The sequence below is a fragment of the Numida meleagris genome, chromosome 4 (genome assembly GCF_002078875.1).
Source record: "Numida meleagris isolate 19003 breed g44 Domestic line chromosome 4, NumMel1.0, whole genome shotgun sequence".
NCBI classification, from domain to species: Eukaryota; Metazoa; Chordata; class Aves; order Galliformes; family Numididae; genus Numida; species Numida meleagris.
In genome coordinates, this window is record NC_034412.1 from 83,207,222 (window position 1) to 83,229,106 (window position 21,885).

The 21,885-nt window shown below is 38.3% G+C and overlaps 1 protein-coding gene across 3 annotated transcripts; it reads right to left on the minus strand.

Moving 5' to 3' along the window:
- Nucleotides 2,424-20,181, minus strand: LOC110398576 (ADP-ribosyl cyclase/cyclic ADP-ribose hydrolase 2-like). Of its 3 annotated transcripts, none has more exons than XM_021396356.1 (10): nucleotides 19,995-20,179; nucleotides 19,674-19,809; nucleotides 15,895-16,024; nucleotides 14,539-14,674; nucleotides 13,989-14,071; nucleotides 13,343-13,419; nucleotides 11,383-11,475; nucleotides 9,505-9,591; nucleotides 8,949-9,008; nucleotides 2,424-5,368 (listed from the first exon to the last, which is right to left on the minus strand). In XM_021396356.1, the coding sequence occupies exons 2-10, from the start codon at nucleotides 19,793-19,795 to the stop codon at nucleotides 5,254-5,256; spliced, it is 903 nt and encodes a 300-aa protein (XP_021252031.1). In that variant the 5' UTR covers nucleotides 19,796-19,809; nucleotides 19,995-20,179; the 3' UTR covers nucleotides 2,424-5,253. The 3 variants fall into 3 exon arrangements, with proteins under 3 accessions (XP_021252031.1, XP_021252030.1, XP_021252029.1); XM_021396355.1 differs by having other exon boundaries at nucleotides 19,935-20,177; XM_021396354.1 differs by having other exon boundaries at nucleotides 19,674-20,181.

Below are 21,885 nucleotides of genomic sequence, written 5' to 3' on the forward strand. Positions count from 1 at the left end.
ATGATGAGAAGTGCATTTAAAGCTCACGTTCTGAAAAGGGATGCTTGGGAATTGCTATTCCTTAATAACTCTCTGCCTAGCCTGGTTCCTTTCCCACGGCCGCATGTGTTTCTTCACTTGTTGCTGCGGTGAAGCTCAAGCTGTGACAGCAGAATCTTACTATTCAGAGCAGGACAGGCTAACACAAGCTAATGATCTTCTCCTTTGTTTATTGCAAAAGACCAGTTTTCTTCCTCCCATTTCCATGCTGGTTCCTTGCTAGCTCTCCTGAGTGCCACGTTGTCTGCTTCTTGCCCTTCACTTGGAAAGCTTGGTGCTTTCATAGGTGCTTCATAAGCTTTTCCACTGCCTGAAGAACATCCTGCTGTCACCAGAACTGCTTTTTTGCATTTTTCACTTCACGGTATCTTTCGCAGGCAAAGTGGCATGCTTGTAACAAAACAAAGTCATAGCTAGTGTTTGTGCAGTGTGCCAAGAGCTCCCCTACATACAAGCACACTGCTGGAGCGGTGGGCACACGAGCCGTGGAGTAGCTCCAGAACAGTGCGAGTAAACAAGCTGCTTCACTCTTCCGCATCACCTTCACCTTTTATTGATATGCCTTTCTACTTAACCATGTCAGAAAGTAATGGCTTAGACAAATCTTAAATAAAAAACATTCAGGAATGTAGTGTTTAAAGCACTGATCTGCAGACTGAGAGGCACAAATTTAATGGATCATGCATTCAGCATGAATCATGTTGTGAATAGTTTTTTTTTTAAACAATAAATGTTTAATTTATACAAAAATGGAATGGCTGCAATAGAAGAGTTTGCCAGAGAGATGCACCAAAGCTATGACCTAGCAGTTAGAGATCTTCTGTTTTCCTGGACAGGCATCTAGCTTGGGGCTACTTAGTAGTCTGATGAGGTTGCTGTACTTCTTACAGCACTTTTCAAAGTTTACTTTTAGTGCAGAGTGAAAAGAAATGCATTAATCTCACTGACTTTCCAGGGCTTGTTTTCTGGACAGTACTAATTTTGTTTTCTGGCCAGTGCTAATTATTATGCTGCTCACACATTTTGGAGCAAAGTACCCAGCAGGCTCCCCTCCCACCCAGGCAGTCAAGGAAACAAAGTTGATATAAAGGTATGCTGTGCTGGTGATAGGTGGTGTAAATTGCAAAGTTTATCCTGAACGAACTACAGGGGATAGATCTGCCACTTGGAAGGGATCCATGTGAACATAAAACAAGAAACCTGAAAAACAAGATCTTTCCAAGTTGTCAGCTATGTAAAATACGTTTTTGTATATGTGCGTTTAAATATTTGTCCAGGATTAGATGCTGTGTCTTCCAAGTTTATCAGTTATTGTCCTTAGATTCTTTTTGTATTATACAAGCCATATGATTTACCGGTAATCATTCTCCTTTTTCGTATTATTCCAGCAACTCCTGTTTTATTTAACCCCATGCTTATGGGTAGTGGTGACAAACTTCAAGGTGACAGCCAAGAGACTTCATTCAGCTCTGTGGAAATATCAGCTCTGGGTTTTCTGGCTGCTTTCATTAAAACAGAGGTATTCCTAGTCAAATGGTCACAGGTAAAGGACTAATTACTTTACCTTAGTGCCTATTACTTAAAGAAGTGTGTATTATTAAACATAATTTCCTGCTTCTTTTCCCTTTTATAAAACTTCTAATGTTGTAATTTTTCACGCATATTCTGCTAAAAGTATGAAGTAACTCATCTGAACTCAGATCAGATTCATTTTTGCTGCAGGTGGCAGGAAATAGCAGAAGGCAAATGATGAGGGGCTGCCCAGACGAGGTGGATACTCTGGCACGGTGTGAGGGCCACGTATGTGCTGCGCTCCAAGGCTCTGGTTTCCGTGGCCCCTCTGGCTGCCAGCCTGCACTTGAGCTGCACTGCTGCAGGGGAGAGAGAGTCTCCTCTGAGCTTGCCTTTGTAATTCCCAGGGACATACAGGAATTCAGCTACCTGCAAGAATCAGCAGATAATAATCTTCACCTCGTAAATAAAATGGCAAGTAAATTTAGACTGGGCAGAAACTGGAATTAGGAAAAACCTGAAAATCAGAAAAACACTTGTCAGCTGCTTGAGCCACCCTAACATTTGTCTAAACTAAGATGCCTTGCCTCGCCATAGTGAGCTATTTTAAGCCGAACCTTTTGGCTCTGCTAAAAGCACGATTCTTCCAATTTACACTGTCTGTTGTTGAAGCAGAATATAGCAGAATTATTTCTAGCAAATCATAAAGAAACTGATCACAGAAGTTAGCTTCCTTTGAACAACTAAGTGTCATGCAGATTCTTGAGGTTGAAGTGGAGGTTTCACTACCTTTGAGATTGCTGATTGGAAACACGGTCATGTCAGCTGAATATCTCACCAGGCCAATATGACAAAAATAAACACCGGCAGTATTAAAAGGGCAGAGAGGTAAACAAGTTGTCCTTGCTTTATTCGCATTAATTCTCACTCCAAAGCACTCGACAGTTTGCATTTAAAAGCAGGCAGAGCAGACATGAGCAGATGTATTTGTGTTCATGCACATACATGCTGATAAAATGAATTATTCTGAATTACAGTTCTGTTTTCGTCAGATACAACAACGGGAACACATGCAGCAGAAACAAAATAGGTTAACAGAAGGGATGTTTACTTCCTTGTGGTAATGAAGAATGTGACACAGTTGAGTCTTCAAGTGGTCCAAAAAATGGGCAATGACAGGAAATACTGAATTAGTATCAGTAGCTTCCACGGGTTTATCCGCATAAATGCAAAGCACCCTATGATGCCATGGTATGTGATACTGTCATTTGCCATGAGTAGTTGGGTATTAACAGATCTGCTCTGAATAGTGGCATCAAACTAGATTCAAAATGAAGCGATAGATATGATGTCTTCATAAGAAATATTTTCCCCTTGAAACATTTTCCCCCTCAAAATGCAGTTCCAGGTCTGGAGACAGCTGTTATCTCCAGCACTGCTAGTACAAAGTATGAATGATCGAACATTTTGAATCCGCCCTGCTGAACATTAGCAGGCATTCAGACATTATGAGGCGTTGTTAATCAGAGCATTCACCAAGTGTTAAGCACTATGCACCTACTGTGTAGTTGTAGAAATAGAGAAGGAGAGAGAAGGGATTTTCTTGCTCACAACTTTTTAACATCTCTCCCTCCCCCAGGGAGTAACAAACGACCTCATTGTTTCTCACTTTGCTAACACTTCTGCCCCGCTGCTTCAGATGCTGGCTACACTGTTCTTCCACATTAATTAAAACAATTACATTTAACTCAGAACAACATGTCCATACTCAGCTTGAAATTTGCTGTGTTTAAGATCGGAGGAAGTCTGTGCATCTAAAACTTTGCCTTCTTTTCCCAGCTACATTTGCTGGTTTGCTAAAAATCTCTACAGATATTCCCAAGCTTTTCCAACAAGTTTGAGGCACTTTATTCAAAAGATACTGGAAAAAAAATAACTGCTGCCTTTGCTGCTGAGTTGATGTAATGGGAAAGAGTGCAAGAATATTAGAAATGAGAAAACAGTGCAAGAGGTTTCTGAGTATGTTGGTCTTGACATAAAGTTATGTAGTAAATAACCTCAAGTTAATGGAATCATATCTATCCTGCTACGTATTTTGTGGGTTTTTCAAAACATAATTATTTATCAATTCCTACAGTGTGTTTCCTTTCATTCATAACTGCCAGTCTTGACTGCATTTCTGAAATAGGAAGCATCCAGAGGCTGAAAGGCTTCCATAGGCTGGGGAGCAAAAGTTGGCCAGCTGGGATGGTCAGCGTGTGAATGGCAGCTGTCTGTGAGGCACATGCCTTGTTAATGGTATTTAGCTACTCTTTGAATCACTACAGTATTTGTGTCATTGGCTAGAACAATACTAGACCAGAACAGGTCTTGGACAAGTGTCCACGGGTCTCTCATGCACTTTATAGCCTAATGTCAGTACTTTTTCGAGTTTCTGAAATACACATAATTCCTAAGAGCCTGAGCCCTAATCCAACCCTGTCACAGGCACATGCAACTCCATGTGTAGTATAAAGGGATTTGCAGTGGAATCAATTTAAAGATTATTGTGGGAATGGAAACCAGACAAATAAGCAACAATAATGTATTTCAGATATTATAACTTTCAAACATGCAATCTACTATAAAAGTCCTAAATCACAAGCACTGAGATAACAGGACCATTCTATCCTAGTTTCCTGGCAATCAGCTAATACAGACACAAATAACATGGAAGCTAACAGAGAATGCGCAGTAAAATTCTGATTATTTTCTAGAAGAACAACTGGTTTGTTTTCTGAAGATTTATGTGTCATCTCGTAGCTGGGTGGCTTGGTTGTCCAGATGAACGTCTACCTGGAACACTTAGATAACTCACAGAGGCAACTCAAGAGAACTTCAAAATAGCAGCTACTGTCTTCTCAGTTTGTTCTGAAACACGCTAAGTGAGTCCACTGAATACAGACAGGTAGATTCTTGTCTGAATTTGGTATGCTATAAATCTACTCCCTCACATCATGGCGGAAGACCCGTGGAGCCTTCCAGATGTGGTGATGCTGACCATACTGCTGGTTATCCCATGGCCAGGAAATAGTCAGCTGAGGAACAGCTGTGTGGATGACAAAGCAGTTGAAAGCATGTGGCAAAATACTGCACTAAGTATGTGTGTCTTGCATGCCCTGTAACTATCACATCACTATAATAGTTTCAGTTAAGTTTGACTCGAATACTAGACTATTCAAGAAAATGAGTTTAATTTTTCCCAGTATCTCACCTATTATATTTTCTATCAGGTAAATCATCTTAAGCTTTCCCACTTGAAATCCTAATTCCTGCTCCCATTTGCCCACCTCAAAACACAGCAGTCCAGCATTTCAAGGCCAAAATACTAGGACTGCTTTAGTTGTTTGAGAGTTGTATGATGGGCATAATTTTGCTTTTCTTCCTGAAATATATGAACTGAGAGAAAGTATTATTCTCAGTTTCATTCTAGAGAATTTGGATAATAGGAAATAGCAAAGGAGTTCTTCTGTACAAGAAAAGGAAAGGAGGCTTTCTAACAGCAGCAGAATTTTTTTTATACTATTAGTAGTCGAAATCTGGATAGAAGCATGCAGGGTTTTAACATGCACGTTTGCCAATCCCAGAACTTGGATGAAACTGTGGTTAGAAATTAATTAAAGCCAGCAAAGTCAAGAGAGGATATGGATTCAGTCTATTCACTTAGTGCACTAAAGCAGATCTGAACAAAAAGCCTACAAAAGAAACAAACATGAGCTTGTTCCAGCTGCCTCCTCTGTCTGAAGATATAGGTCCTCTTTGTGCTGCTGGTGCAGATCTAAAGAAAAGAAAACAAACAGGATGTTCACAGCACAAAGCTGAGCTAGGATTCTTTTAAATACCAGAGGTTTGTAGCCAAGGGTGAAGTTTACGGTCCAAGTACTAACCCAGAAGATTCTTTGTAAGTGCTTGTCACTAGATTCCCTTCAGCTGTCATGATTTTATAAACAGATTTATCTGCGTGCAGAACCCTGGGAACACTTCTTTCTACTTTGTTTGTCCACACTACCTGCACCTTCTTTTATCTCCATACCCATGTACCATCTCTGGCTTATACTTTGGATAGTATAGAGCTCTTCTAGACAGAAGTAGTCCTGAAGGTCTATATTTTTAGAGTCTTCATACAGTATCCAGATCTATTTCCAAGACTCTCTGACACTGCAGAAACGCAAGTAATAAACATCACTACTAATTGCCGGCATTGGGCTGCCTTTCTGCTTATGTTTGTAACACATCTCTGCCATCTAGTGGGTATTTTTTTATTTACACGTTTTCTTCAAAATGGGTAACAAAGCTCAAAAATCTGAATTTTGGTTCAGGAGAAACCCAGTTCAAATATGGACAGGTGTTAAGTTCATAGTTAAGAAGCCCCAAGTGGATCACAGCACCTTCTAAGACATTCCTCTGCTACCCTGATCTAGCTCTCTCCTTTGGAATGCTGCAGCAACAGGAACTGTGGTTGAAACAAAGACACTTGCATAACTGATGGCGCTGGGCTGGGAGAGGTTAATCTCCAGAGGATAAGAAACAAGGTATCAGTATTGTAACAGCAAACAGCCATTCTGAAAGGGTATGCAGAGGAGCCCGCATGCCTACTCTCAGCGTTTATTACTGAAGTATGAAAATGTCATATGTGTACACTGAGTACACAAAATGCAAAGGAAGCCTTTTCTTAACAGATATCACAGAATGGCTTGGGTTAGAAGGGACCTTAAAGATCATCCAGTTCCAACTCCTTTGTCATGGGCAGGGACACCTCTCACTAGACCTGGCTGGGCAGGGCCCCATCCAGCCTGGCCTTAACAGCTTCAGGGATGGGGCACCCACAGCTTCTCTGGGCAGCCTGTGCCAGTGCTTCACCCCCCTCATGCTGAAGAACTTCTTTCTAACATCTAACCTAAATCTCTCCCCTTTTAGTTTAAAACTGTTACCTCTTGTCCTACCCCTTGCAAAAAGCCTTTATCCATCTTTCTTGTAAGCCCCCTTTAAGTATTGGAAGGCCGCAATGAGGTCTTCCCGGAGCCTTCTCTTCTCCAGGCTGAAAACCCTGACTCTCTCAGCCTCTCTTCATAGGAGAGGTACTCCAGCACTCTGATCATCCTCATGGCCTCCTCTGGACCGGCTCTAACTGGTCCATGTCTTTCCTGTGCTGGGATATATGCTGTTAATAGTGATACCACTAATGACCAAACTGTCCCCATGCCAGTTAGTGACCATCACAGAGGAAGAATCCATCTACAGAGAAAACAGATCTATAAGATAAACATCAAATAATTTATAAAACATCTGCTTAATGGCTCTTTTTGAAAGGGTGGCTAATTTTAATGGAGATGTTATTTTTGCAGAGGAGTGATTTTGGGAAGAGGGTAAGTATACATTTGTGTTAAGTATTTTAGCTATTGAAATTTCAGGGATGGGCAATAATATTTAGCATGCAGATTGGGAAGCTCTGTTTTGATTGGAGATAGCATAGATTTGAAGTGCATTAAGTCTATTGCATTGCCATGCACATAAGAGAGAATAGAAAGCTCAGGAAGAAAAGAAGCAAGGAAACTTTTCCTGAGGATGATGATGACTGAGTTGTTTAGTAATTACTCCAAGAGGCTATGAGACTGGTGCTTAGGATATGCTAGTGATTATATTCATTTAAGTACCAACAAGGATGGGTGGGAAGGTCTGGCTGCTGCCCTGCAAACATTATGTGGCAGTACTGCAGAAATGGTATGCTCATCCCTTAATGGAAAAGAAGAAGACAAAAAGGTTTCCAAAAGCCTTTGCATCCAGATTTCCTCAGCTGAGGAATGCAACTCAATGACAAAACCTTGAGACAAATGGATTAAAACCTAGGTGAAGAGAAAATCTTCTGTTAAGAGTTTATAACATATTTTATACAGTCCTGTAAAGCGCTCTCCTCCAGTTTGCTGATATTGTCACCACGTTCACAGCTGCAATTTTGCATGGAACAACTGGATTTTCCTTTGGCATATATGAGCAAAGCATTATAATTCACTGTCAGAACAAGGAAACCTTATTTTAATCCACTCTTCAAGTGGTATCCAGTAACAAATAAATGCCTCAAGAAGTCAGGAACAGTTTGATTCTAATATCTACCAACTGAAAGGATTCTAGAGGTATCAGTCATTTCTAAAATGCCACTGTTTTCATTGTATGTTTATAGGTGGGTGCTGGGGCATAATTTTGATGTAAGAATAAATGTTGCCACGTGATATGTGACCAGAACGAACAGAATACTCATTTTCTCTGTAAGGGTGTATTAAAAATTGAACATATACTGTTGAAACCAATATACACCTCCTTTGTTGTAGTAAGTGAGGTATTACTGCCACACAGTCTCATTTCAGAGGCAGGCAGAATGCATCCAAAACTGCATGCAGAAGTTGTGTGCTGCCATATCGAGGGAGCGCAAATTGGGCTGCTGGTAGCAGAAGTTATCACTGCAGCATTACACGGGTTTTAACATACAAAACATTTGCAGGTGCTTGAATTAGGGCAGGAAGGGCAGTAGAAGACAGAATGTGGACAAATGTATGAATTGTGAATAAAAATAATAAAACCAGAGAACAACTTCACATTTGTGTATCTTTCAACTTTCCAAACTGTGAGGAAGTTTTCATATTCAGATGTTCAAATATCTTATACATGTAACAACATATAGCTTAAAACACAAGTGAAAACAGCCATCTTTCAAGTAAAATTAACTAAAATAAAAGATAAATGAATTTAATCCTCTTTATATAGTAAAGAAAAATATCAATAGGAAGGAAAACAATTAAAACCCATTATAGGAGTGATGATTGCTCAGTAAAAAAGTCTATCTTGGATGTAATCTGCATTCTCTACAGATAACCTACTGGACAAAAGTAAATATATTAAAATGTAGAAATTGAGTTTGCATGTAAAATTGAAGACAAAAAAATCTTCCTCAAAATTTGGAACTGGAGGTTCAAGTAGCTGGAGAAATGTTCTCTAGTTCTATTGCCATTTGATCAAAATTTTCATTATTTATGGATGAATATTAACAAAAATAATTCAAGATTCAGAATAGACTTTGCATTAGAACACTCATGTTTACAAACTTCATTCATAGCATCAATGATTGTGTGATTAAAGAGAACTAATCTGCACCTAATTTGCCACAGCAGGGGCTAACTGACAAGCATGCGCAATCTGTAGACACAAACGGTTTACTCAGTATACAGTAAGTAATAAACTTAGGAATAACGCATATTGCTTATGGATTACATATATATGATTGAGATGGAATGTTAATTGTTGACTTCTGCATTTTTCACGTGGCTATAATGACACTGAGGATGGATTGAACTTCTTTTACTTACGATGAAAGGGTACACTTGGAATGATCGGGATTATCCAAGCAGAGTAAGAACATTACAGGCCTGTGAAGAGAGAGTTTTATTTTGCATCTTTCAGATAGCAAACTAAGGAAAACAAATGAAGAAACAAAACAAACTCAACAGCACTACCATGTCTGAAGATTCCCTTCAATGATACTCTGAACTAGAGCTGTAAATATTATTGTTAATAAATAGTAATTCAGCAGATATTCAACAGTTTTTAACTACTGCTTAGATTTTCAGTCCAAATAAACATTCTACAGTGAACTGGAATACATGAGGCCATCTTCTGTGTCTAAACCTCGGTAAGTACAATGTTCCACTTAATTATACAATCATACAATATGATGTAGTATTTTGCTTATTTCATTGCTCGAAAATGCCAAGTCTGAAAAATGTGTTATCAGCTCTCTAAGATACCAGTTTCTTACTGAAGACACAACATTAATGGCAGTTACATATTTGAAGTGAAGCAATAATTTCAAGTAGATCAGTTGCTTCTGCAAATGCACTGCATTTATGAAGGATTTTTACTTACTTGTAATTGTCAGTGCAGGTGACATCATAACCAAGGGCTTTCAGCCTGTCTTCTAATATCCGTACAGTATTATATCCACAGGAATCTCTGTGAGAAAGGATTTGAATATTATTGCAATTATTTTATTATCTATTTTCCCTCTGAACTATTATCTAGTTCCCAGTGAACTTGATGGAATTAGTAAAGTAAATCCCCCTTACTTTGTCTCTTCTATATTCCTTAACACACATAGAAAACTGATGTACATTGCTATTTATAATCCTTCATTGGCTTACAGTACTTTAGCATTTTACACTCTCAGTTTGCAGAGACTGAAGATTGGCTTCAGCCTGTGTATCATTTGCAGATTCTATTAACCAGTGTTCCCATCTTTCAGATTTCACTATAGTAACAGGAAGAGAGAGAGACAGTTTTGTAAAACACTAAATAAGGCTTTCATTTTTAATATTCTTTGACAGGTACTTAGTTGGTGATAAAGTTGATGGTATCTTTACAGAATAAGCTGGATATAATAAATTAGAATTATTCTTCTTGTTAAAAGTTTGCCTCCCTTCTTGAGTACAGAACAATGCTAAAACACAAGAACATACTAAAATCAGGAACAATCCTAACCACAGTTTTTGTGTCTAGCATTGATTTTTTTTTTCTTTGGTCCAATCAACAAAGAAAGCTTGGGATAGTAATGAACATACTGAGATCTCTAAAACTTGCACCAATGAGTAGTAAGGCCACTATTACTCATTCATTAGTCAGTAAATACTCATGACTCTAAGGAAATCATATGGTGATCAACAAAATCACTCTTAATAAAATATACAAATATTCCCATGCATCCAGATGAACACAAACTGAAATATAAACTATTATTCAGTGCCTGTCTTAATTCTTTGTGATAAGGGCTACTTCTGCAAAGGTGAGCTATACTTTTTCTAAAAGGACATGATTCTTTGATTTAAAAAGAAAGGCTCAGAAGTGCTAATCTAAAACATGCTTGTACTTGCTTCTCTTGTCATAGATTCTATAGAACTATGTTAAATTTGTGCTATGGGTTGGCAACAGTGAATGTAATGAAAGGGAAGCAAAAGGAAAGAGAAGAGATGAGATGTAAAAGGGAATTATTCAAAATGAATGGTTTCAAGAAGTGCATCCTCACACTCCAAAGTATCCATGTGACATCAGGGATTTAGCCACTAGTGGTGGATATGGTGACATCTGAACCTGTTTTTCTCGCCCTTTTCAGCCAGGGCACTTTTAAGACCAATTAAGAGCTACCACAGAATCTCAGGGGTTGAAAGGCACCTCAAGAGATCATCAAGTCCAACCCCCTGCTAAAGCAGATACTTTACAATAGATCGCACAGGTAGGCGTCCAGACAGGTCTTTAATATCTCCACAGAAGGAGATATGATACAGTAAATTGCAGGGACTGTGCAAATGGTTGGTGTAAAGCTTACTTCCTCTACTCCTCCACCTTTGATTCATCTATGCACGATGACCTCTTCTCTCGCTCATGGAGAAACAGGAAGCCCTGTAACTTTCCCCACAAAAGTTATAATGAATAGAGTACTTATTTTTTCCTTTACCAAGGCCTATCACCTTGCATAACAATTTTGTTAACTACAGAGTCTGTTTCTGTTGATAATCTTCACTTGGTGAAGATATCTCAAACTAAATGGGCATCGGAACTAACATTAGAAATTATTCTTATTTTGTCTACTTTTCTTTGGGAACGCCAGCTTGTGCCTCCTGTGTTAGCAAAAGCATCTAAAATATTTTTAGTTTAACTGCTGTGCAACTGTAGTAAAAGTGAAAGCTAAGGTTAAATTTTAAAGACAGGCTTAAAAAGGAGGAATGATTTTTGTTGGAAGACACAACTTACGTATTCGGTCCTTCAATATCATCCACAACCCAGATGACTATTTGTGAGATCTTGTCTCTCTGGAGATAAGGTATTTCATAATCTGCAAAAAAACTGATTCCAGAAACATTTTTTCAGAACTATATGGAAAAAAATCCCTTTGCGCTAAATCAACCTCTGATCCTGCCGTGGGATATGGGCTTGCTTGATTTTACATTTGTATCTTGTGATTACAATCAGACTCAACATAGAGTTGAAAAAATCTGATTCACATTCTGAATGTGCACAAAGTGAAACACATTTAATCTGAAGTTTTGTTTTTATATTCTTCATCTTTGAAGGGCTCAACTAAAGAAAGTTATAACTTCGAGGTGACCTAGAGTGAAATGAACTTAAAAATGCAAACACAAAACAAAGAACATTTGATATTTAGTCAAAAAAGGATTGTTCTTGTAGTTACCACTTTTAGACAGAATGCCATTTTGTTTTAAATAAAATTTAACAACAGCCACAAGACATATATATTTTTAGATATGAAATAATAGCAATAATAATGAAAGATTTGGTCTAGGAATACCTAAGGCCATAAAGGAGAAAATTCTAGCTGTGTCTATCCCTGGCCCAGGATGAATTTTCTACTTAATTGCTTTGTGTAATTTTACTTTGCCAGGTAATTAAGTAACAATTAAAAATGGATAATAATATGGAAACTAAATCCTCTGACATAAAATGGAAAATGCCAAATCCAGCAGATAGTTTTAATGTCTGCAACCCAAGATCATTTAATTGTACAAACTGTACTATAGGACGAACTTTGAAAATGGCTTTGGAATTACTGAAAATAGCCAAGAGTGATGCTGAACAAGACAGATTTTTCAATTCACGTTCTACTACAGATTATTCAACTTTAAGCCTCTTTCAAAGAAGAAGTTCAGTCATAAATGAGCCAGATAACACACAGCAAAGAAAACAGATGGAGTAATTGAGTAGGTTACAAGCTAAAAGAGGGGAGATTTAGACCAGATAGAAGAAAACAAATTTTACAGTAAGGGTGGTAAGGCACTGGAACAGGTTGTCTGGAGAGGTGGTGGATGCCCTGACCCTGGGGACACTCAAGGTCAGGCTGGAGAGGCACTGAGCAATGTGATCTAGCTGTGGTTGTCCCTGTTCATGGCAGGGAAGTTGGACTAGATGACCTTTAAAGGTTCCTTCCAACTCAAACGAATCTGTGATTCTATGTTTTTTTCTTAGCAGGCTGTATTCCAGTGGTGGAGATCTCACTGGTCAGAATACCACCAGGCAGGTGATCCCAGGAACTGGTGGAAATGGATTGGCTGAAAGTTATGTGCAGAGATGGAACCTTTAGGGGAACAAGGCAAGAAGACAGTAGGTGTTTTGGAACAGATGGTAGCTTTTAGGAACTTCTTGTTTCTCTCCTATCTGGAGAAAAACTTAACTTCTCATTGATTATTACCAGTCTTCATTGAGAAAACAGAACCAGGATCTGTTCTATGCTTTAAAAATTTTTTTTTATCTACCTTGGACAGGACAGCCGCTAAGGTAAGGGAGACATTTTTGTCAAACATAGGCAGTCATTACAGCCACATGTTCAAGAAAAGTTCTTAAGGACATCTTTTTACAGTAATACTTATATTTAAGTTTAAATGAACTTCTCCATATCGACATACTTGTACATCAGGGGAAAAACATCAATCTTTAATAAATGCAGAAGAAGACGGATTTAATCCTTTTGATTATCCTTCTTCTTGCACTTTTTTTTTTTTCTGAAGACAGGGGCTATAATTTTGCCACAGTGTGTTGTCCGACTAAGGCATGCCTTTCAAAGAGCATTTATCCTAACTGCCACAGCAGCTTGTAAAATGCTTCATGCAGCAAAAGACACAAACCACCGGCTGACCTTTTTCTTTGCAGACGTCAGACCTTCAGCACATTATTTTGTGTTCACACACAGTTTTCTTACCCTTTGACTGGATAAGCTCCTCCTTCTGCAGAACCATTCAACAAGACATGTATCACCCCAGAGCTGTGTTGTGCATACTGCAATGCATAACAGAATATTTTTTTCTAGAATTCATCTTACAGATTTGTTATATGACTTGGTATTGTCTTGCAAGCAACGATGACCAAGGAGATAGTTTTACCAGGGCAGTATCAGGACTGTGAAAATAATGTCAAGCTAGCACCCCAGCCTGCTCATTCCAGTAAAGAGGACAAGAATTATACAGCCAATGCATGAATTCAATCTATCTTCTCAAGTTATTTTCTCAAACCTATAAACAACTTATTCAGGTCAGGAACCAAGCATTTTGGCACTCCTTGGGCTTGATCTGTGCAGGTCCTAAGGTCCCTAGTGTGCTTGTTGTGCTTAGTATATGCTTAATATGTATTAACACAGCTAACACAGAATTTGACCATGTTAGCTAGATGGGATGAAAGTCAGGCTTCCCCCGCTAAACAGCATTCCCAGCCTAGAAAAGCCTATTTGTACCTGAGGAAATAATCTAGCACAGTAAGAGCCTTAAATCCGTTTTGACCCAGCAATGCTTTCCCAAACCACCAGGGACATGATCACTAATGTACAAAGTGAGTATTAATGCACTATTTACAGTCATCGAAGCCATCCTCCAGAAAGCATCCACTGCATTGTTTTCACATTCTTCTGCAGTAGGGCAGGATTCATAGTCCAGTCCTGTCAGAAAGCACATGATATGTACTGTTAAAGAGATGGTCATGACTATAGAAAGTGACATCAGAAAGCAATTACATACAGTCTGGCATTAATCACTGAACATACAAGATAGTCTGACATAACACAGAAAACAGCTGATTGTTTTTATTCTTTTTTCTTATCATTTTCCATCCTCTGCAGTTAACATTATCAGTGACATGCTGTGGACTCGATAATTTGGCTGAAGTGGCTCTAACTCCATACCCTGGATGCAGACAGCTCCACATTCCACAGTTTATCTCCTGTGCAGCATTGTTTCACTGTGTGCTTCCCTGATAGCAATGTTAAATATTCACACAAAACAGGGGAGAAGACGGTGGAGCTACCCAATTTTTTATGAAAAGCAAAATTAGATCCTCCAAAACACAGCAGTCAGTCTCCATTGTAGTTTTATAGACAAGCGTATGATATAGCCCTCATTGTCTTACCAGTGCTGTTTTCCTGCCCACACCAGTTTAGAAAATCTCCGAAGAAGCCAAACAGAGTATCACCAAGAGTCATGTAGCGACGAGCTCTGCTAGAAAAGCTATTGACTAGTAGCTGATTGTTTTCCCAGAAGAGAGACTAAATTAAAAAGGAAAATAAAATGCAGAAGAAATGAACCATCACTTGGGTGCAGACACAATGAGTTTATGTGGTGCTGAAAACATTTTAAAATGTATTTTGGTATTTGTTTCAAAATCAAGCTAAGAATCAGACAAGTTAGCTACCTATTTATAGGAACAAACTTCATTCTTACAAGGGTGTTAATTCTGATCATTAGAGGCTTGAGGGGCATTTCTACCATGCTGAGACTGGAAATCCATCTATATTAGATATAATGAGGCCTAGCTTTGCCCTCTTCATCAGATAAGGAAAGAAGGAAAAAGATGAGACATTCATAAGCCAGATACAGCTTAGAGAATTCTCTCATATTACCATGCTGGCTTACAGTGTGAAAAAAAATTGTATGTTACACTATTATTCCCATGTTTGCAAAATGGTCTTATTAATGAAGCTATGTAGTCGGTAGCAGTTACGAGTTTAGCTTGTATCACTTAGAGATAAGGAATAATTATGTCAGCAGAAAAACTGCTCTGCAATACAACCTTTTAGAGAAGGCTAAAGCACACATTTTGATGGGATACTACGGCACCCTATTTCATTTCTGTTTATGCGTGTTTAACATTTTTAACATGTCAAAGTTGAACACTCAGTGCCCTGGGATTTGGTGCATAAGGAGAAGGAGCAGACACAGCCAGTGGAGGCAGAGCATCTAGCTAGAGGAAAAGTAGCAGTGCAAGGTCAGGGACTGCAACAGAACTACTGGCACAGCAGGAAGAACAGGAGACCTTTGTAGCATGGAAACAGAGTAACACAGATAAGGAAGACACACAAATCCCAGGCTTTCACTGTCAAGAACAGTGAGGAAGAGGAAATGTTAACACCATCAACCATTGTGGACAAAGGGAGTGGCTGGTACAGGAGAAGGAAGAGACAAAGGACACCCAGAACCTCTGCGGACAAGTCTGACAGGGCGACCAAGGTCTCCTCCATGGAGGAAGGGAGTTGTAAGGCAGTACAGAGGAATATGAAGATTACTGCTTAAGTTACTGCTTAAAAGAAATGCAGATAAATACACTGCAAAATGGTATCCAGCTTCAGTTTAATTTATAAACTGCAGATGGGCCAAAATAACGAATCATCAGTCAGCCACAGAATGACTTTTGGTCTGTTTTGAATGACTGTGATGGGAAATCTGCTAGATGTCACAGGGCAGTTACCACAACATTAATAATCATTACCTTGCCAGCGGGAATTGCATGCAATGACAGTTTGAAAAATAATTCGAAGTCTTGAGGTAGAATGTTGCAAGGATCCTTGTTAATAAAAGCATTTTTAAAGGCTTCCCATAACTCCGAACAGTTCTTCTCACTGCAATTATCAAAACAAATAGCAGAACCGCTTGGTTTTAATTCAAAGCAGAACAAGAAAGTGATTTGTTCCCCATCTCTTTCCATCTGCAGGGTAAATCCCTCACAAGATTAAGATACTAACTTTGCAACCAAGGAAGAGCATGTATCTCTTTTACCTCCTCCTTACAGCAGCACCTCTCCAAAGAAATTAGGAAGAAGTGAAATGCAATAAAAACAGTAGGATTTACAGTGCAGAATTAGACATACACGCAATTCTTAAAAAATCTTACAAAGTATTCACAATAAGCTCTGCTATCCAGCTTGGACAGATGCTAGAAGAACCAAACAGCTTTCTTAGAAAGTTTAGGGATTCAGAAAGCCATTTCTCTTAAACCATAGCTAAATATGCAAAGCTACTGGAATGTAAAATTACTCTTAAAATGTCATATTCAAGTGCGGGAGGAGTTACTAACAGTTTTGACGACAGAAGGATAGTTTTGACAAAAAATGCCTTCATTGTAAGCAGACCTTAGGATTATGCAGCTTTAACTTCTCGAATGAGTACAGTCACCGTGTAGGGCATGTACTGTCACTGTGTAGCAGCTGCAAGAGTACTGTTAGGATTCAGCATTTAAATTGCTCATGAAGTGGTGGTCTGAAAAAAGACGCTACGCTGTGCTCTTAGTTCCCTCCTGCCCGCTTGCTCTAGGGGCAATCAGCTGTTGCAGAAGAACAGGACCAGCCATCCAGGGATGGAAGCGTCCTAAATCTCTGGATTTGCAAGAGCTGTGAAAAGAAAAAAACTCATCTGTGAAAGCTCTGAACCTGCCTGGAGTAATTAAAAAGTGAATTGCTGCTTTCATCACTTTCCCATGGTACCTTCCCCACTTACGCTGTGACAATGTCTATGCTGGGAACGCTATGCTCAGCAGAATAATGTATTTTATGTGCATCAAGCATTCCTAATGTGAGTGGCTGTAATTACGAAGCTGGAGCTTGAACAACAGTAGTCTCTAAAAGTAAACTAAACTTAGACATTAGAGTGCTTAGTTCATTTAATGGCATCCATATGCAGCGGGGTTTCTTCTAGTGCTTCTCCTCATGAGATTCTTTTAAGCAGCTACTTTGAGATGCAGAGTTCCCAGATTATTTAAAGTTAGAGGACCCCCAGTGATAAGCTGAACAGAGCCCATGCAGGAAAAAGAACTTTGGTCCCATGCAAATAACTGGTCATGCTTCCATCACCTATTTAAAAACTAACATACCTTAAGCAAATATGAGATCTTGACCTGAAAATCTTCAGTGATGCAATATGACCCTTGGTCAGTGGTTCCAATGTTTAAATAGCTTACTTGATAAAAGGATTTGCACCCTATTTCTAAGTTCAAGCTGTTAAACTTTAGCTTCTGACAACTGTATATGTTTATGTCTTATTCTACCAAAGAGCTGTGTGCTGTCAGCCCTCACTTCTTCATGTTAGTGCTTGTAAATTATCATCAGCTGAACTCTTAATATCTTTCTTGACAGTTGAAACTAGCAGTCATTTTCTGGTTAATTCACTTGCATTTTTCACTTCATGTCTTCTCATCTCAGGTTTGAACAGCTTGTAAATCACAAGGATTATTCTGCTCTGTTAACTCAAAATTTCTTAGTTGGCAAAAATACTTCATAAACTACAGAGTGGGGAAGGACTGTAGTTCAGGACAATTCCTTTCAATCTTAATAGCCACTAATAAGTTGTATTACATTTAATTCATAATAGTCAGTTATTATTTTTTTCCCAAAAGCTTCCATTACATGCTATCTAAACAGAAACATGGAAGAAGTGCACTTATTGTAACAGCTGTGTTTGTGTAATACAGCAGACTCCTATTAAAAAACTTCAAATACAATTTTCATTCAGACTCTTCACTTCCACATTTTGTAAAATACCTCTTTTGCAATTTTGTATGTTCTCTTTTAATGCAAGGTTCTTCTTGTGCTTCTATAAAAAGTTTTATGTTTTAATTGTATTGCGGTGTAAAGACGTGCTTTGCCAGATCTCTGTTAGTGAAGTATTTTTGAAAATTATTCTGAAGCAAAACCTATCCAGGTGGCTGTGCCTCTGTAAAAGCTAGCCTGGGGGCAATGAAGAAGCAGACAATGAACAGAAAGGATTATAAATAATCAGAATATCTGGCTTGCAGCTGTGCAATATGTAATTTCAATTTCATTTATATTACAGTATTTTCTTATAGACCTAAGGGAAAGCGAATAAAAATATATAAGATAAAATTAATAGTGCAGCTGTTCTTTTCATACTGCAAATTTGGTCCTTAATTCATGAGAGCAATGCTGACGTCCATCCTTGCTTTATGCTGTTCAGATTAAGAATAATTTGATTATGTTCAGACTCCTCAACTTTAAAATTATACTGCTAAAATGTCACAAAACTTTAATATATAAATACTTTCTGTATCATTGTAGTTACACGATAAAACAAACATTTCCACAGTAACCATCCTTTACATTGCTCATTTTAGAGTATTCTGTAATATTAGTGAAGTCCTGCTTCTGCTAGAAATGAAATGGCATCTCTTAACTGTCACGGGAACTCCATAGCATGCTGCAAGAGAAGTCTTCAGGTAGTTACCTACACAACTGTTAACTGACTTATGTTTTTGTAGTTTATATTATGTTGTAGGTATGCAGAAACATATAGTCAAAGCTTACTGATGCTACCCACTGTGATGCGCTTATACATTTGCCAAGCTTGAGCTGTTGTGACAAAATTTTAGTACTGTGTTATTTGCATTAGGATGAGGTTTTCTTTCTACAGAACTTCAAAAAAAAAATGGTTCTGATACGTTAAGAATGTCATTAAGAAGAAAAAGTCATTTTGCCTCTGTTAAGAATCATACGTCTGTTTTCAAGACAAGTCCTGAATCTTCCTGTTTTGCAACAGGAACTGAAAAAGCGAAGTTGGGGGAAGGTGGTGGTATTTTCTACTATTACGCAACATACTGAATTCTATTCGAGACCACAATTCAATACTGCAGAAATCCAGACAGCCTCCTTCTGCAAATACCTTCAAACTATCAGGAACAATTTTGGACTGAATTCAAAGAGACTGTCCTTCAGAGATTTTTCCTTTTCACTAAAGCTGACACAATGTAAAGAAGGAAGAAAAAGTGGTCATTTTAGGCAAGTGTGCCTCCTCCAATTTTGTGTAATTGACAGACAATGAAAACTCACAGGTAATAATACTTCACCAGTTGATTACTACTTGATTTTTCACCTGGATGAGCTAAGCAGTTTATTTCAGTAGCTCAGGATACCCTCTTACTCGATGTGACCTACGATACATGCAGAGTAATGCTGTTCTTTCCAGGAGCACTAACAGATTTGGTGCTTCAGAAATAACAACCCCACCACTTCTGTGCAGTGTTCTCTTTACAGAACACCCTTACTAGGGGAAAAAAAGCTGAAGCATTAAAAATTCTGCCTTATTTACACTACTAGTATTATTGCAACATCCATCAAAGTTCAATTTCTGTTTCCAGAAAGCTACACGTGTTGGCTTCAGTAGGATTACATTCATGGCTAATAAGAGTGAAACGTCAGAATTTTGATTAATGACCAGTTTGTACAGAAGATAAAAACTATTCCAGAAACATGCAGTAACTTACCCAACAGCAGGATTCACAACTCTAATATAGTCATAACACCTTCCAATGGTTATGCTTTCCAGGTTTTGTGTTGTACCTTCACCTTTCCATTTTCTTCCTTGCACTTCTGAAAAGTTGTTCATAAACAGAATAGAGCCTAGTAAGAGACACAAAAAAAGGCTCTTCATCATGAATTCTCAACAACCCAAGTTTTTGAAAAAAAAAAAAAAAAAAGCAATGAAATTAAATGATACAAGTTAAATGGAAACCAGAAAGCTTAACATTTAGTATCTTCAGTAGTAGCTGTAGCTCTGCACACAAATGACAAAGTTGGACAGAAACCTGAACCTTGCCGGACAATGTAATTTACTGTTTCCTGAAATGACTGCAAAGGGACACATCACTTCCTTCTATCCGAAAGTCTTCTGCTTCAGAAAAATGAGACTTTTACGGTTCTGATGTTGCCACCTGGTGATAACTGGGAAGAATTACAACATAGTTTAGTATTTAGTATACTTGCTATTTAGCATTCACAACGTAAGTATTTACAATGCCTTAGGTTTGCTTAATTGCCATACTACAGATACCTAGAACTCCACAAGTGCTTGCAAGCAGCACATTTCAGAGCAGTCTCATTTAGTTTCAAGAAAGGGCTGTGCTTTTTTCATGGATTAGGTAAACATAAATGCTGAAATACATATCAAGAACAAAGAAATTGAAATACATAGGTGCTGATCTCATAATAACCCAAATTCTCAGGTGATCCTGTGTCACACATATGGATATCATTAGTCAGTTCCTTTTCTGCCTCTCCACTGGGTACTGACAGTAAAATGCTGATGTGATGATGTGTGAATTAAAGTCTTTGTGAACAAAACCAGGCAGGATTATGATGGCCAGAAAGCCTTAAGACACTTCTGTGTGTGGAATAAATTTATTTTCAACTTCTGTTTGCTTTTATTTTGCCTCTAAACTCTTTTTCCCCAAGAACTCTGTTAGATTGTCAAGCAGTACAAACTAATGCACTCCTCAGTGTAAATTTTTTTTACTCTTTAATATAATTCATATATGTACATTTTTTCAACTTCAGAGAAATTTTTGTATTGATTTGCATTTCTGTGAAACATGGCCTTTCTTTCTTTCTGTTAAACAGTTTCCACACCTCAGTGAATATAGACATCTTTATTATTTCTGTATACATTGATATCATGCTAGATACATGCGCTATACATCTATACTATATAAATATACTAAGTTATATATATACAACAGTACTCACATAATACATTTTGCTGAAGGTAAAATCCTACTCATAATCGAGCAAATTGCTAGTGATGCATTTCTCCTGTAAGTGTGGCAACATGTTGGCTTATTATCTGCAGCAAATTCTTTAGGAAAGCCATATTTACCCAGTAATAGATGTGCAATATTGGGCTTAGTGTGGTGGAGACACAGCAAATGCTGTGCTTCAGTTACTTCTTTGAGGCTTTTTCTTCCTATTTCCCTTCGCAATCTCTCTAAAGGATGACCTATGGACAGGGCATTAGCACATTAATCACATGATTTCAAGTCTACTGCTTTGGGTTAGGATTAGACAGTGCAACCACCCATGGAAGTCAAGGAACAGTTTTTTTTTACTGTCCACTTCAGCCACTTTTTGCCTAAACATTTTGGGAATAAGAGATAACACAGGCATCACTGATGGGATCTTTAATACAGAAAGGGGATTTTTGGCATCAGGGCTAAATCTCCTGCTTAAGAATATATATAATGTAACTTAAAAAGACAGAGATAGAGTTTTAGAATTACTTTTCTTCCTGGACACACCCAGGTTAGGACTCATGAACTTCATGAAGAAAATGTGGGGGTTTCTCAGTAATGTTCTGAAAAAAAGAATGTTTTTCAGAACGCTGCACAAGCTGATGAAACATGGCAGAGGGAATGTAAATGGGTATAGCAACTGCCGGGATCCCCACCTCATCCCCTGCCAAGCTTCCTGTCCTCACTGACCCCTTGGAAAAATACAGTGTGGCTGGATGGGCCTCTGATCTGACTCAGCAGAGCCACTTTTAATTAGTATGTTCTTAGCTTTGATTTAAATACTTCATGTGATGGCTGATCTAATAGGCCTCCAGGGTCATTGTTCCCATGGTTAGATAGCCTTAAGAGTCATACCACTGGCCTGAACTTGTTTTCAAGCTTCCAGTCACTGGATCTCATTATGTCTTCTTCT

Excerpts from the sequence above, each read along its gene's own strand:
- LOC110398576 (XM_021396354.1), bottom strand. The coding sequence starts at position 19,843 with ATGATGAAGAGCCTTTTTTTGTGTCTCTTACTAGGCTCTATTCTGTTT. Across the intron at positions 16,025-19,673 it reads GTTGTGAATCCTGCTGTTGG|TGAGAAGAACTGTTCGGAGT; the intron begins GTAAGTTACTGC and ends TGATAATTGCAG. Across the intron at positions 14,072-14,538 it reads TGGGCAGGAAAACAGCACTG|GACTGGACTATGAATCCTGC; the intron begins GTAAGACAATGA and ends GCTTTCTGACAG.